Source organism: Protopterus annectens, chromosome 4.part0, assembly GCF_019279795.1.
Source record: "Protopterus annectens isolate FY-2018-M chromosome 4.part0, PAN1.0, whole genome shotgun sequence".
Classification (NCBI taxonomy): Eukaryota; Metazoa; Chordata; order Ceratodontiformes; family Protopteridae; genus Protopterus; species Protopterus annectens.
Window position 1 is genome coordinate 1,419,261,758 of NC_056733.1, and position 13,371 is coordinate 1,419,275,128.

Consider the following 13,371-nt stretch of genomic DNA (forward strand, 5'->3'; position numbering starts at 1 on the left):
GAAGACCGAGATGAGGCAGTAGATGCTGGCCTAGAGTGCTTGGTTGGCACAGGTTTTAGCACAAACTCCATTGTCTGCACTCTATTTGTGGGATCTGAGACAGAGATGGACTGAAGAAGAGAAGTAATGGTTGGGGCCGAGCCAGTCAGATCTGAGAGTCATTGTGAATCTGAGGGCTGCCCAAGAGGCCTCAGATCCAAGACTTTTTGAAAATTTTCAGATGGCTACAAGGGAGTCTTTGGGGACTTTGGATGGTGTCTCTTCCTCGGCTCCAAAACCACTGAAGCTGGTTTTGAGGGGGGTTGAGCCCCTGTTGGAAGTAATCCTTTCAGGATCAGCTTGTTCTTGTGGTTGGACAGGGCCCTAAGATTAAAACAAAGCACACATAGTGCATTGGGTATCCAGGTGGGACATTCCCAAACAGTAGATGCACTTCTTGTGGGCATCAGAATTTGGAATCTTATGTCTACAAGTAGTGCACTTCTGAAAACCTGTAGTTTTTTCTGATATGGGTTTCTCAGACACAGTAGGCAAGAAGACAGTAAACCCTGGAAAGAAAAGAAGGATTTCAACAGCTCTAAATGCAATAAAAAAGTCAATTCTAAATTTAACCCAAAGGTCAAGAATAAACTCTACAATAACTCGTCTAAAAGAGTAAACAGAAATCTAAAAACCTTTTTTGGAAAGGCAGAAAAGGAAAATGAAGTACTAGTCAAGTACCACGAGTGGTATGAGAGAAGATAGGGAGATGGAAAATTATATTAAAAACCCTAACACATGTGAACAGCTGAGGGAGAAGAAAGAGTAAAATGAAGTTTTTAAAGATAAGAAAATATCACCAGAAATAGAGTGAAATAATTGTCAAAAGACACTCTTACTTTAGAGCAATGGATCTTCTGTCTTGCGGCTATGATGGCAAACGGGATCTGAGGAGTTGGGGATGGAATGGAGCATTGTGGGTAGAGGGAAGAGCTCCAGCTTTGGATCCAAAGTATTGTGTATGCGGCCGAGCTGGATCCAAGTATCGGATCCTAGACCCATTAGTGAGGAAGAATGAAAAAGACAACATCAGATCAGGAGGTTCCTCCAGTATAAAATTAGTTTTGCACCTGGATGGTGAATAGTGACGGGAACTGCATGAACAAGTTTAATGAATATACTTTCTTTGTAACCATTCTGTTCTTGAGATATTTTGATTTGTTTAAAGGAGGTTTTCATAACCACATTTTCAGTAAAATTGTTCAGATGATTACTGTCCAGCCAGGGAATATTGCGGATGACAGGAGATGTTAAATTCCAGTGCTGCTGGATGTGAATCAGCTAACAGATTTAGCCAGTTAAAACAGTTTACCTCTCTCCTACCTATGGTCACCACATACACTTGTCTTAATCTACACTTCTCAGGCCTTTGCATTTAACTAAGAAATCCTTAATCAACAGGGCCTCTTTTAAAGTGGTTAACCAGACATTCACTCATTTCCTTTTGCTTCCAATTATCCCTGTATTTCTCAGATGTCACATATCTATACAGTGAATATAAATATCTCAACAATACATTTTAGATTTAGGAAAAAAATAAACATTCTTACGGTTTTTATGTCCAAGTGTCATAATTCTGTCCATATCATCTGCATTATTCACAACATAAGCCGATAAATCTTTGATATATACTCCCACATCAGGTCTTTCTTTCACCTAAAAGAATATGCAAAAAAATAATTTAAACTGATCAAAATCAGACTTTGGGCAGGATGGCCATCAGCACAGAATACTAGTGTTAAAAATCTTAGATAAGAACAAAAGGTATGTACTTACCATAATGATAAATCTTCTTGATCCAAAAGTCTGTAACATTGCAGTGGCAAAACTGGCTGCTACAGACAGTCCTCTCTTAGCATCTTTAGGAATCTCACAAAAGCCTGAGTACCTCACCTCATTCCCATAATGCACCTCTCCTTTTACCCTCTCTCCAGAATGAGTTTGGCTGCCTCAGAAAGGAACAAGTGGGCAACTAAAGGCCCTCTACACTATCTTTATAACATGAGTCTTCCTAACATTTAGTGAAGCCTACAGATCTCTGGGATATCCTCTAGGTTGATGTGGGTGTGAAATGTAAGGCAGGGGAATGGTGGGCATACATGCTATCATGTATGGACAGGACTCAAGAAGACTTATCATTATAGTAAGTATGCAACTTTCGTATCTTATGCAATCTAATGTCATACTGCATCAGCAGGACTAAGTCCTCAGCAGTACAGCTTGGGTGGCATCATGACAGGACACCACATTGAATGGTGATCCTATAGGAATCCACTCGACCTTCAGCTTACAACCAGCTTATAATATCTTGACAAAGCATGTAGTGGAGCACGTCACAGCAGCAGATGCCATCTACTGATACATTTCTAACACTATAAGCTGATGATGTAACCAGCAATCTTGTAGAATGATTACTGAGCTTGCCTAGAAAGAAATGTCCTTTTTCCTTTTTTTATTAGATGAGTAGCACTATGGAATATATTCAGACAGCCACCTAGGCAATGTGACCTTTGTCACTTTCTGTGACAACCTATTTGGTGGATGGACTTTTCTTACACGCTTAATGTACCACCTATGGACTTATAGATTGACTGAGGTTGGTCTCAGATGTTACCTCTGACATATAGGCTGAGTTAGTTCTACACTCAATTCCGTCTTCGTGAATAAGTCTGTTAAAAAAGCACACAAGCAAAGCATCTAACACAGGTACTTTCCTGGTTGAAGTGAAGACTACCAAAAACAAAGTGTACAAGGTAACATATTTAAGGTTTGCCTGTGTCGCTGGTTCAAAGGGTGCAATGAGTTTTTCTCACAGAAAATTAAGATCCTATGGAGGGGTGGATCTTTGAACCAATATCTTATTAAGAAAAAAAGAAGTTATGTCTTACCATAATGTTCCATCTGTGTTGTCCATCTTCTTTCATTCATCACTGATGGTTTTGGTTCCGAGCTCTTGGAACTGAGTCGGCCTATTACCAAGCTCGTGCCAGCCAAAAAACTCTCGATCTAAGCTTCTACCCAGAATGCCCTTTTCCTGTTACCTCAGATCGAGTTTGCTGAAGATAAGAGAAGTAAAGCCGAGGCCACTTCTGTGCAAATGCCATAGTACACCATTAGGACCCAAAGCATCCCCCAGGAGCCTTTGGTGGGGGAAGGAGGGTGGGAAGTGATGAATGAAAGAAGATCAACAACACAGATGGAACGTTATGTTAAGACATAACTTCTTTATCTGATGTTGTTAATCTTCTTTCCATTCATCACTGATGGGACAGAATCCTAAGTTACCTTGAGGTCCATGGGCGGCCCTTATTGCAGAACATTCCTGAATACCATTGAGCCGAAGGCAGCTCTCCCTCTGTAGACCAGGTCCAATTTGTAATGATTGATAAAGGTATGAGGTTTAGTCAAATGTCATCCATGGAGGCCCTGGAATGGAAGGCTACAGGTGTTGCCATAGATCTAGTGGAGTGAGCTTTAACCTTTGGTATAAGTTCTTTTGTGAGGGAGTAAATAAAACCTATGCAGTCCCTCAGCCATTTTGATAACGTAACCTTAGAAATAGAATTTCCCATTCTAGGCCCAGAAAAGGAAATGATAACCTGTTCAGACTTACGGATAGGCTTGGTCCTGTCTCAGTTGGCTATGTACATCCAAGGAATTCAGGCAGTACTCTCCTTTATTGGAAAAATTCAGGAAGAACACAGGTAGGTCAATGGTCTGGTTAATTGAGAAATCAGAGACAACTTTGGGAGGAAGGATGGGTTCGACCGCAGTGATACTCTGCCTTTATGGAAGACCAGATAGGGCCTCTTCAGACACAATGCCTGCAACTCTGAGACCAATTTGGCTGACGTGATGGCTACAAAGAACAAAGATTTCCAGGACAAGAACTTTAGGTCACACTTCGCTGCGGGTTCAAACGGGTTTTGAGTCAAAGAATGAAAGACTAGAGTGAGGTTCCATGGTTCCACAGGCTGTCTAACAGGAGGCCTGATGTGAAAAGTTCCCTTGAGAAAGGCTTTACATAGACGTAAGGAGAAGAGGGGGATGCCATCTACACCACTGTGAAAATTAGAAATCGCCACCAGGTGTACTCATATGGTAGAGGCAGAGGCTCCATTATCAAAAAATGTAGCCAGGTATTGCAGCACTGCAGTCACTGGAGCAGAATACGGGTCTAGCACGTTATCCTTAGACCAGATGGAGAACCTTTTCCATTTATCCTGATACAGTCTTCTGGTGGATGGTTTATGAGAGGTCAGAATGATGTACCGAACAGGTGAGGTGAGATTAGCTTGTCCGGCTACTAACGGTAGTGGAGAAACCAAGCCGTTAGCTTGAGACTGGACAGATTTGGGTGGCACAACCCTTGGGGGAGAGTAATCAGATCTGGACGAGGGTCCAGAATCCACGGCGGGTATACTAGGTGAGGCCGGAGGAAGGGGAACCAAACTTGTTGAGGCCAGAACAGAGCTATGAGGATCACCTTGCATCTCAACCGAAGATCTTTCCTTAAGAACTGTGGGATAAGCATAAAGACGTCCCGTGGGCCAGTCATGGATCAGAGCATCCCTCGGGACTCCCCTTCCAGGAGGAACAGGGCAAAAAAGCTGCTGCACTTGTTGTTCGATGGGGAGGCAAAAAGATCGCAGCAAGGCTGGCCCCAATGGCTGAAGATTTCTGTCGCCACCTCAGGATTGAGGGAGGATGCATTTGCTTAGTTTGTCCACAATTACGTTGGAGCTCCCCAGGATATGCATTGCTATCAGAAAGCGGTCAAAAGCTATCACCCACTGCCAGATTCTCATGGCCTCTTGACACAGGGGGTAGGATTTCGTTCCTCCTTGCTTGATGATGTACCAGACCACCGACGTATTGTCTGACTGAATTGCAATTGTTCCAGAAGGGAGAACCGGGTGAAATGCCTGCAATGCTAACAGCACTACTCTCAGTTCTAGAACGCTGATATGCAGGCTGGCCTCTAGGATGGACCATGTGCCTTGGACTGTCTTTCCCTGGAAATGGCCCCCCCATTTGATCAGGGAAGCATCCATGGTGACAATGGCCTTGGGCTGGGAGACTGGGCGACTCCAAAGTTCTGCATCTGACCTCATCCAGCAAAGAAGGTCCTGCTTGCAGGAGTTGGTTATATAAATCTGGGAACTGAGAGGGTGATAGTTTGGGAACCACTGTGAAAGAAGTAGCCATTGCAGAATTCATGTGCAGCTTCGCAAGGGGCACTATCAGAATTGAAGCTGCCATGGATCCTAAAGAACCCCCCTTGCTGAAACTTTTGTTTGGCAGAGAATCACCCGGCCAAAATTTGGTTTGGGTGACAGACATGTTTAAGTTGCTGAGATCCAGAATGGGTCTCCAGTCCCCTGCCTTTTTTGGCACCAAAAAGAATCTTGAGTAGAATCCGGATCTGCACTGCACTGGTGGGACTGGTTGGATGACTCTTTTTTTGAGACAGCTTTATTTCTGAAGCTGCATCTTCCCTTTGACCAGGTGGAATGTTGGGAACCTTTTTTGGAAGTTTTGGCTGACAAGAAAGGGGAATGGAGTAACCTCTGGTGATTATACTCTGCACCCAATGATGGGTGGTAACAGAGTGCCAGGCAGCTTAATGCAGAGAAAAACAACCCCCGACTGCTTCCAGAGGTAAGTAATTGGGCTCCTCTTCAGGAGTGTTGGTAAGGCTATCCAGAGAAGGAATACCTGGACCCCTGATTACGAGGACCCTCCCCCGCACCTGTAGAGGCATCTTCCGGAATTGTTACCACCTCTGCCCCTGGGGGTATCATCGCCACATGAGGCATGGAAAGGACACTGAGATTTTTTGTGCCACATTTTCCCACTGCTCTGATTCCTGGAAAAGGAATGTTGAGGGTTGGAAAACCATAGGCCTACGGCAGACAGGGTCTTGCTGTTTTGCTCGCACCTGGCTAGCATGTCCTTCACCTTGGAGCCAAAAACGGATGATGCTTTGATGGGAGCATTCAGAAAGGAAGACTTGAAGTGATCCGCGAGGTCACAAATGCGCATCCAGGCATGACGTCTCATGACAATGCCTGAACCCGCCGCTCTAGCTGCCCCTTCGGTTGCATGCAATAGCAACTTTATGGATGAGTTGGAAATCGATTCCAGGGTTGCGAGCTGCAAGGCAGCTTTATCCCTTACCTCGTCAGACACCTGTCCTGTGACTGTTCCAGAGAGTTCGGAGATCAAGTCCCTCTGGAGCCTTGTAAAATGTGCCAAGTAGTTCAGAGACCGAATGGCAAAGGTCACTGATGCGTAAACTCGCTTCCCAAGTCTGTCCACCACCAGGGGGCAGATGCACAGCTGGACTCTCCTCAGCCAAGTCCTTTTTTGTGGCCGCCGCCACCACCATAGTATCGACTGGTAACCCTCTGGACCAGTGCGGGTTCTCCTCAGGTGGGGAAAGAATTTTGTCAGGTCTCCGAGGGATCTCCTCAGTGGAATCATGGTTCACCTGTAGGGAACAGTGTTGACACATTTTAACACAAGCAACTTTACAAATACATTTTCAGCATAAGCATCTGTACAAGCGTGCTGCACAATGAGCTGGATGAGCTCGTCGGTAGGCGGGGTCACCCAAGAGGTAGATGGCTGGGCGCAAAAAGCCTGCAGGAACATGGACTCCTCAGAGGAAGGGTTGGAGGGCTTCCAATCACCTCTCTCTTTCAGCAATTCAAGGATGTCGCCAAAAGAAACATCATCAGGAGGTGACCGTGGGGACCCTTCACCATCATCGTAATCTGTGTCTTCCATTAGGGACTCCTCAGTGAGTCTACGTGCTTCCTCTTGCACAATCTCTTTCGAGGGGGCTTCTCAGTAGGGGACTCTGAGGAGGACTCTGAAGAGCGGGTACCCTGAACAGGGGTGTCCTGCAGCTTCTTTGCCCGGTGCCCCGGAGAGGTGGTCTGTGTCAGCTGTAGCTTTTTGGGTGAGAGCTGGGGTTCCGACATCAATGGAGTGCTCCCAGAAGCAAGCGCTCTCTCCATCGCGCAGAAAGCAGGTCTGCCCGAAGAGGGATGGGAGCCCAGAACCGAGAAAGATAACCTCCGACGAACCCGCCCCCGCGGATGGAGCCTCAAGCAGGATCGGTGCAGACGAGACAACCGGCACCGAGGACGGAATCGAAGGCACACCCGGAACCCTGCCCCGAGCCAAGGAGTCTGCCACCCAATCCTGAGATTGAGGAAGGACTGGTTCCTTAGGAACCGAGGACCAAAGTGGCAAACCCGGAGCCTGAGTGTGGTCTACTATAGGCACCGAAGTGGTGGGTTCCAAGAAGGATGTCGGAGCAGAAAGCTTCCCGGAACTGGAATGGTCGAAGGAGGAGAGTAAGATGGAGTCCAACCCAAGTCCTGGAGGCGGATGGATCTTAAAAGGTGTGGGTATCCACCTGACTGTCAACAGCTGGTCCACAAGACACACCACATCTAGTTCCAACAGGCTCCTGGTGGATCTAGTGGATACTCCGGACGTGGAGTCAGGTCGATCAATGAATGGGCTTATACATCTGACCCAGGAACGGATCTACGGATGGGGAGTATCGGGTCCATGGTGCAAGGTCTGCCGGCACAGATGTCTCAAGTTCAAGACCGGGATTAAAGGGGTCAAGTCCAGTTTAGTGGGAACTGAAGATGGAGCAGCGCTCGGTGCCGAAGGGGCAGTCTGAGCCAAAGCGGGGAGTTCAAATGTCAAATCAGAGGTAAGCACCAAAGGAATGCACGCATTGTGAAGTCTATCGTTGGTGCCAGAGTCAGAATCAGAGCCAAAGCTGGTGCCAATATCGTAAGTTTCGTAGTGCTCGGAGCCGACCACGACGGTGCAGATGAGGCCAATTTATGCTCAGAGGACAACTTAGGAACTTTTGGTTTCACAGGCTTACCCTGATCACCTGAGGGTGAAGAGGAAACGGAGTGGGACCTCTTTTTGTCTTTAGCAGGACGAGTTAAGACCTCCACTGCAGAAATGGCCTCTGAAAAAGGAGACTTATGTAACCCTTTCAGTATCAATTTATTCTCGCGCTCATTCAGAGTGCGTTGACTGAAACTTTGACAAATGCCAAAGGGAGGTTGCACCAAAAGATAGGGCACCCCCAAACAATACATACAATCATCGTGAGAGTCACTATTCGGTAACTTGCCATTACACGAAGTACAATGCTTAAAACCCGAAGTACCCTTCTTATCCGACATCTTGGAAGAGAGACACAACAGGCTAGCACTTCAAAACCAAATCAAAACAAGTCTGCTTTAGCAATTCAGACAGAGTTCTAATAGTACACAGTAGTTATAGATGCACATATAACAGGAACTTACTACGAAAGGCACTAGTACGTTAGGAAGGAAAGGAAATACCAACTATGGTATTGGAGGAATACCACAAGGGTAAAGAGAGAGGGCCAAACTAACAATGGTACTTGAAAGTTTACCAACGGATAGATAAAGGAAGAAGACAGAACAAGATCTAACTGTAATTTGACACAAGAAAGGCTAACGCTCAATAAAGGAAGAAATCACAAAGAGTTTTTCACACAAAATATCAAAAAAGTTTTCACTTAGCTGAGAGCTCGGCTAACACGCAGCTTTACGGGTACACGGCAAATGAGATCTGAGGTAACAGGGAGAAGAGCAATCTGGGTAGAAGCTTAGCTTGAGAATTTTTTGGCTGGTGCGAGCTTGGTAATAGGACGACTCGGTTCTGAGAGCTCAGAACAGAACCCATCAGTGATGAATGGAAAGAAGATTAACAACATCAGATCAAAAGTTATGTGCTTACCATAACAGATCTGTTTTCATCCACTTCAGCCTTTGGGTTACTGGATCCAATCAGATCCAGCCTAGGCACTTTTTAGAAACTGAGGATCCAGGACTCTAACTATTCCCCTACCCATAATTTCATATGTTCCCCTAAATTACCTCGGACCAAGTTTGCCTGCTCATCAATATAAATTTTTTTATTATGTTGATGAGCGGGAGTAGCTAAACATTTAAACGAAGAAGTGAACACAAAGAACATGCAGCCAGCAGGGGCTGTAAAGTGACAAGGTCCCTGGTGAGGTCCATTTGTTCAGTGATGAGCACCAGGTGGCAAACATGGAAGTGGGAAGGAGGGAGGGATGTTGACAGAATAAAAACAAGACAACACAGATCGTTATAGTAAGTACATAAATTCTGTATCCAATGTTGTCTTTGTTTGGAAGTACATAAATTCTGTATCCAATATTGCCTTTGTCTGATTCAAGCTTTGGGACCGATTCCCTAACAATCAAAATACCTGGGAGACATCAAGGAAGGCTATTCCTGAGAACAGTGGAGCCCAAAAATGTACAGGATCTTGACTGTACATCCAGCTTGTTATGAGATACAAATGTGTGGACAAAGTTGCTGCAGCACAAATTTCATCAATAGGAACTCTGCGCATAAAGGCAGTAGAAGTTGCCACAAACCTTGTTGAATCAGCTACCGTTTTTGATTAACTGTAGACCTAGCATTTTGTAGTCAAAAATTATGCAATCAGAAAGCCACCCTGACAGTGTAACCATAGAAATACTTTTGGCCCAGTTCAGCATTAGACACAGCAACAAACAGTTGTTCAGAGTTTCTAAGTTCTAGTCCTGTGAAGATAAAATCTGAGTTATCTGTAAACATCTAATAAATGTAAAATACACTCTCCTTTGAAAAGTTTGGGAAGAAAACTGGTAGATTGACAGTCACTTCAGATACCACCTTTGGAATGACAGAGAAATTTGTTCTCAAAGATATTCTATCATTAAAGAGGTTTACAGGAAAGGGCTTGCAATTCAGAAATCCTTTCCTCACATGTAAATGCCACCACAAAAATGGCTTGCCAAGAAAGGAATTCTAAATCCACTCCTGCTACTGGCTCAAAGGGAGCTTGAGTCAAGGCTTGTAGTATGATAGTTATGTTCCATGGATGAACTGGGTCTCTTATAGTTGGCCTCAATAAGAAGGTTCCTTTCAGAAAGGCTTTTGAAATCTTCAGTGAAGTTAGGAGAGTCTGATTATGTCCAACATGGACTTTGTAAATAGCTGCTAACTGAACCTTGATCCTTGAGAAACTAGAGCCTTTTTGGAAAAGGTCTGATAAGAAGTCTAAAACAGAAGGAACAGATACTGAAAAGGGATCTATCCCTTTGGAAGATGCCCAAATGCAAAACCTTTTCCATCTGCTGAGATAAACTTTCCTTGTATTTAATATCTGTGAAGCTGACAAAATATGAACCACTGGAGCAGAAAGTCTGGCATCTCTGGACACCTTTAAAACTGGAGGAACCATAGGTCTCTGGTTCTGGGAGAGGCTACATGAATGGGTGACTCGGGGGGGATCTGGATGGTAATCCAACATCCAGGGTAAATGTACTAGATAAGGTTAGAGGAAGGGTAACCAAACTTGCCTGGGCCAAAATGGTGCAATGAGTATTACCATGGTCTTGCACCTGCTAGCTTTCTGAATACATTTCATAATTAGGGGTATGGGAGAAAGCATATGAGAGTCCTGGGGCCAATTGTGTACTAGAGTGTCCTTCAATGATTGACATTGCAGAGGGATTAGGGCAAAGTAACTGTTGCACTTGTTATTTCTGCATGAAGCAAACAGAACATAGCAAGGTTGGTTCCCATGATTGAAGACTTGGTTTGCTACTGTCTGATTTAAGGGACTACTTCTCTCAGGCAGAAGAATGGGCCTGCTCAGTTTTGTCCACTAAAATACTGGAAGTCCCCAGGATTTGCACGGCTATGAGAAAGTGCTGGGAAGACATCACCCACTGCTACATTCTCATAGCTTCCCCGCATAGTGGATATGAGCGGGTTCCCTCTAGCCTGATTATGTACCAGACTATTGCCATGTTGTCCGTTTGGATGGAAATCATATCCTCAGAGAGAGAGAGAGAGAGAGAGAGTCCTGAAAAGCCTGCAATGCCAAGAGGACTGCTCTTATCTCCAAGACACTGATGTGAAGACTGGCCTCCATGTGCGACCAACAACCTTGGACCATCTTCCCTTAGAAATGCCCCCACCACAGGAGAGAAGCATCCATGGTTACTGTCACCACTGACAGAGACAGTGAGAACGGCCAACCTTCCAGAACTACCAATGAGGTTGTGATGATGTGAGGTACTGCCAGCTATGCCTGGAGATGTAGGGCAGTGGATGTGTAACATAGGCCAGCACAGCTATCTGCAATTTAGTAAAGAATTATATGTTATTTGAATATCAAACTGATTTGTACAGATGCTTATGCTGAAAATGTATTTGTAAAGTTGCTTGTGTTAAAATGTGTCAACACTGTTCCCTACAGGTGAGAAGAAGAAATATACCTGACTATATGGTAAATTACTTAAATATATATGCTAACAGAGAATACTGGAAGAGAAGAGGTTAAGCTCAGCTCCATCTAACTTTGGATAACAGTAAGAAATTAAATTACTGGGCCTAGACCATAAAGATGTTATCTCACAGTTTTGAATGAAGCCAGAGTAAGAATCATGGTTTGTCAGTCTCCGAAGGCGGAGTAGAAGTTTGTAATTGTTTTATGACTTTTAGAAGCTGTACCAGATCTGAACAATGCTCTTGTGTGTGTATTATTGACATGCAGGTGCTAAATCCTGACAGTTTCTAACAATGGGGGGGTTGCATTGGAACCAAAAGCCAGATGACCACAAGGATGGGATGACATTCTGTACAGAAATAATGTTTTAATATTAGGTGAGGAAGTCTCAGGCCTGTGTTGCTATAGGGGGGGGGGTGTTATGCCCCCAGCTATGTGAATATTGTCCTACAAATATGGGAAAACAAATGTATTTTTAATTCCCCTTATGCTAGAAGCTGGTGTCTTTACAAGAGATATTTGTATGACTTATGTATTTTTTGGACTGACACAGAAGAGACACTGATGGAATTCTTGGGGTACATTAGTAATGCAACAGAATTTTTAAGACCTACTCATACAATTACCTATGGACAGGTAGATTATTTGGACATTACTATACATGAAGATATGATTAGAAATGAGTTTAAAATCTACGGTATATAGGAAGAGTACTTTCTCAAATTCCTACCTTTACTTTACTAGTGCCCATCTGTATAAACAAAAAAGTATTGTCAAGGGGCAATTTATCAGAATCTCTAGAATGACTTCGGATAAACACAATTTTTTTAAAGGAGTGTGAGACATTAAAGAACATGTTCTTGGAAAGAAAATATCCCCTAAAAATGATTGAGGAATTTATGAATGAAGTCATGGAGGAGAGAAATAATAGGTTTGGCCCCATTTTAGGAAAAGGGATGGATATTAACACTGTGAAGGTACAGACAAACCAGACTAAGGATGGTGATAAGTTAGCAGGATCTTTTATTTTAGATTTTAACTGGGAAAATGGTATGTTTTTTAGTTTTTCCGACTTAAATACAAGTTTAAACAACCCTTTAATGTTTCTTATAGGAGAGATAGGAATATGAAAAATATTTTGGAACAAAAGGTAGGGTTATGGAAAGATGTTAATAAGAGAAAAGGCACGTTCAAATGTGGTAGGTGTACCCAATGTCCTCACATTAAGAACACTGAAAATATTTATATTAAGCATAAGTATAGGTTTACATATGGTAAACAATTTTCTAATTGTGAGAGCAAGGGTGTGATTTATTTAGCAGAATGTAAACTATGCTTGGCTTTTTATGTGGGGAAGACAGAGAGAGCCCTTAAAAGGCATATATATGAACATTTGTACGACACACGTAGGAAGGATGGTACAAATGCCTTGTACAAACATATCACCATTTGTGAAGGAGACACTTTTTCATTCTTTGTGTTGGAAGAAGTTCCACAAGAGATTAGGAGTGGGCGATGGTTGACAAAAATTGAGTATCATGAATTATTTTGGCAATTAGTATTGGAAGCTTGCAGCTTTCCTGGCCTCAACTAACATGTCTCCCTAGCCCCAGTCTTAAAACTCAGAGCAGTGGGGTTATGATGATATGCTGGAACCTAAAGTTGTACATATTAGTTTTTAATACACAATGGTTTTGTTCTACACATTTTATTAATATTATTTTTTAGGAATGAAATGCTCTTTTGATGTGTATTTAATTGTTGAACCACTAGAGGGTAGCACAGCATCATTTATGATTATGTTTTTATGTTTTCTGCCTTTATGCTATATGTATTATACCTGCACTATGTAAGTAGGTTTTTAAGTATTTTGTTAAATAATTACATATTTTTTACCTTATTATTATTATTAATATTGTTCCAGTATAATAGTTCTGAGATTTTTAT

At 43.3% G+C, this 13,371-nt stretch overlaps 1 protein-coding gene across 2 annotated transcripts in view; it reads right to left on the minus strand.

Moving 5' to 3' along the window:
- Positions 1 to 13,371, minus strand: part of KIF3A (kinesin family member 3A) — a 1,506,491-nt gene that overhangs the window by 1,001,370 nt on the left and 491,750 nt on the right. For both annotated transcript variants that reach the window (XM_044069250.1, XM_044069251.1), the window contains exon 5: positions 1,590 to 1,695. In XM_044069250.1, the coding sequence (XP_043925185.1) occupies positions 1,590 to 1,695 (106 nt within the window). The remainder of the gene's footprint in view (positions 1 to 1,589; positions 1,696 to 13,371) is intronic.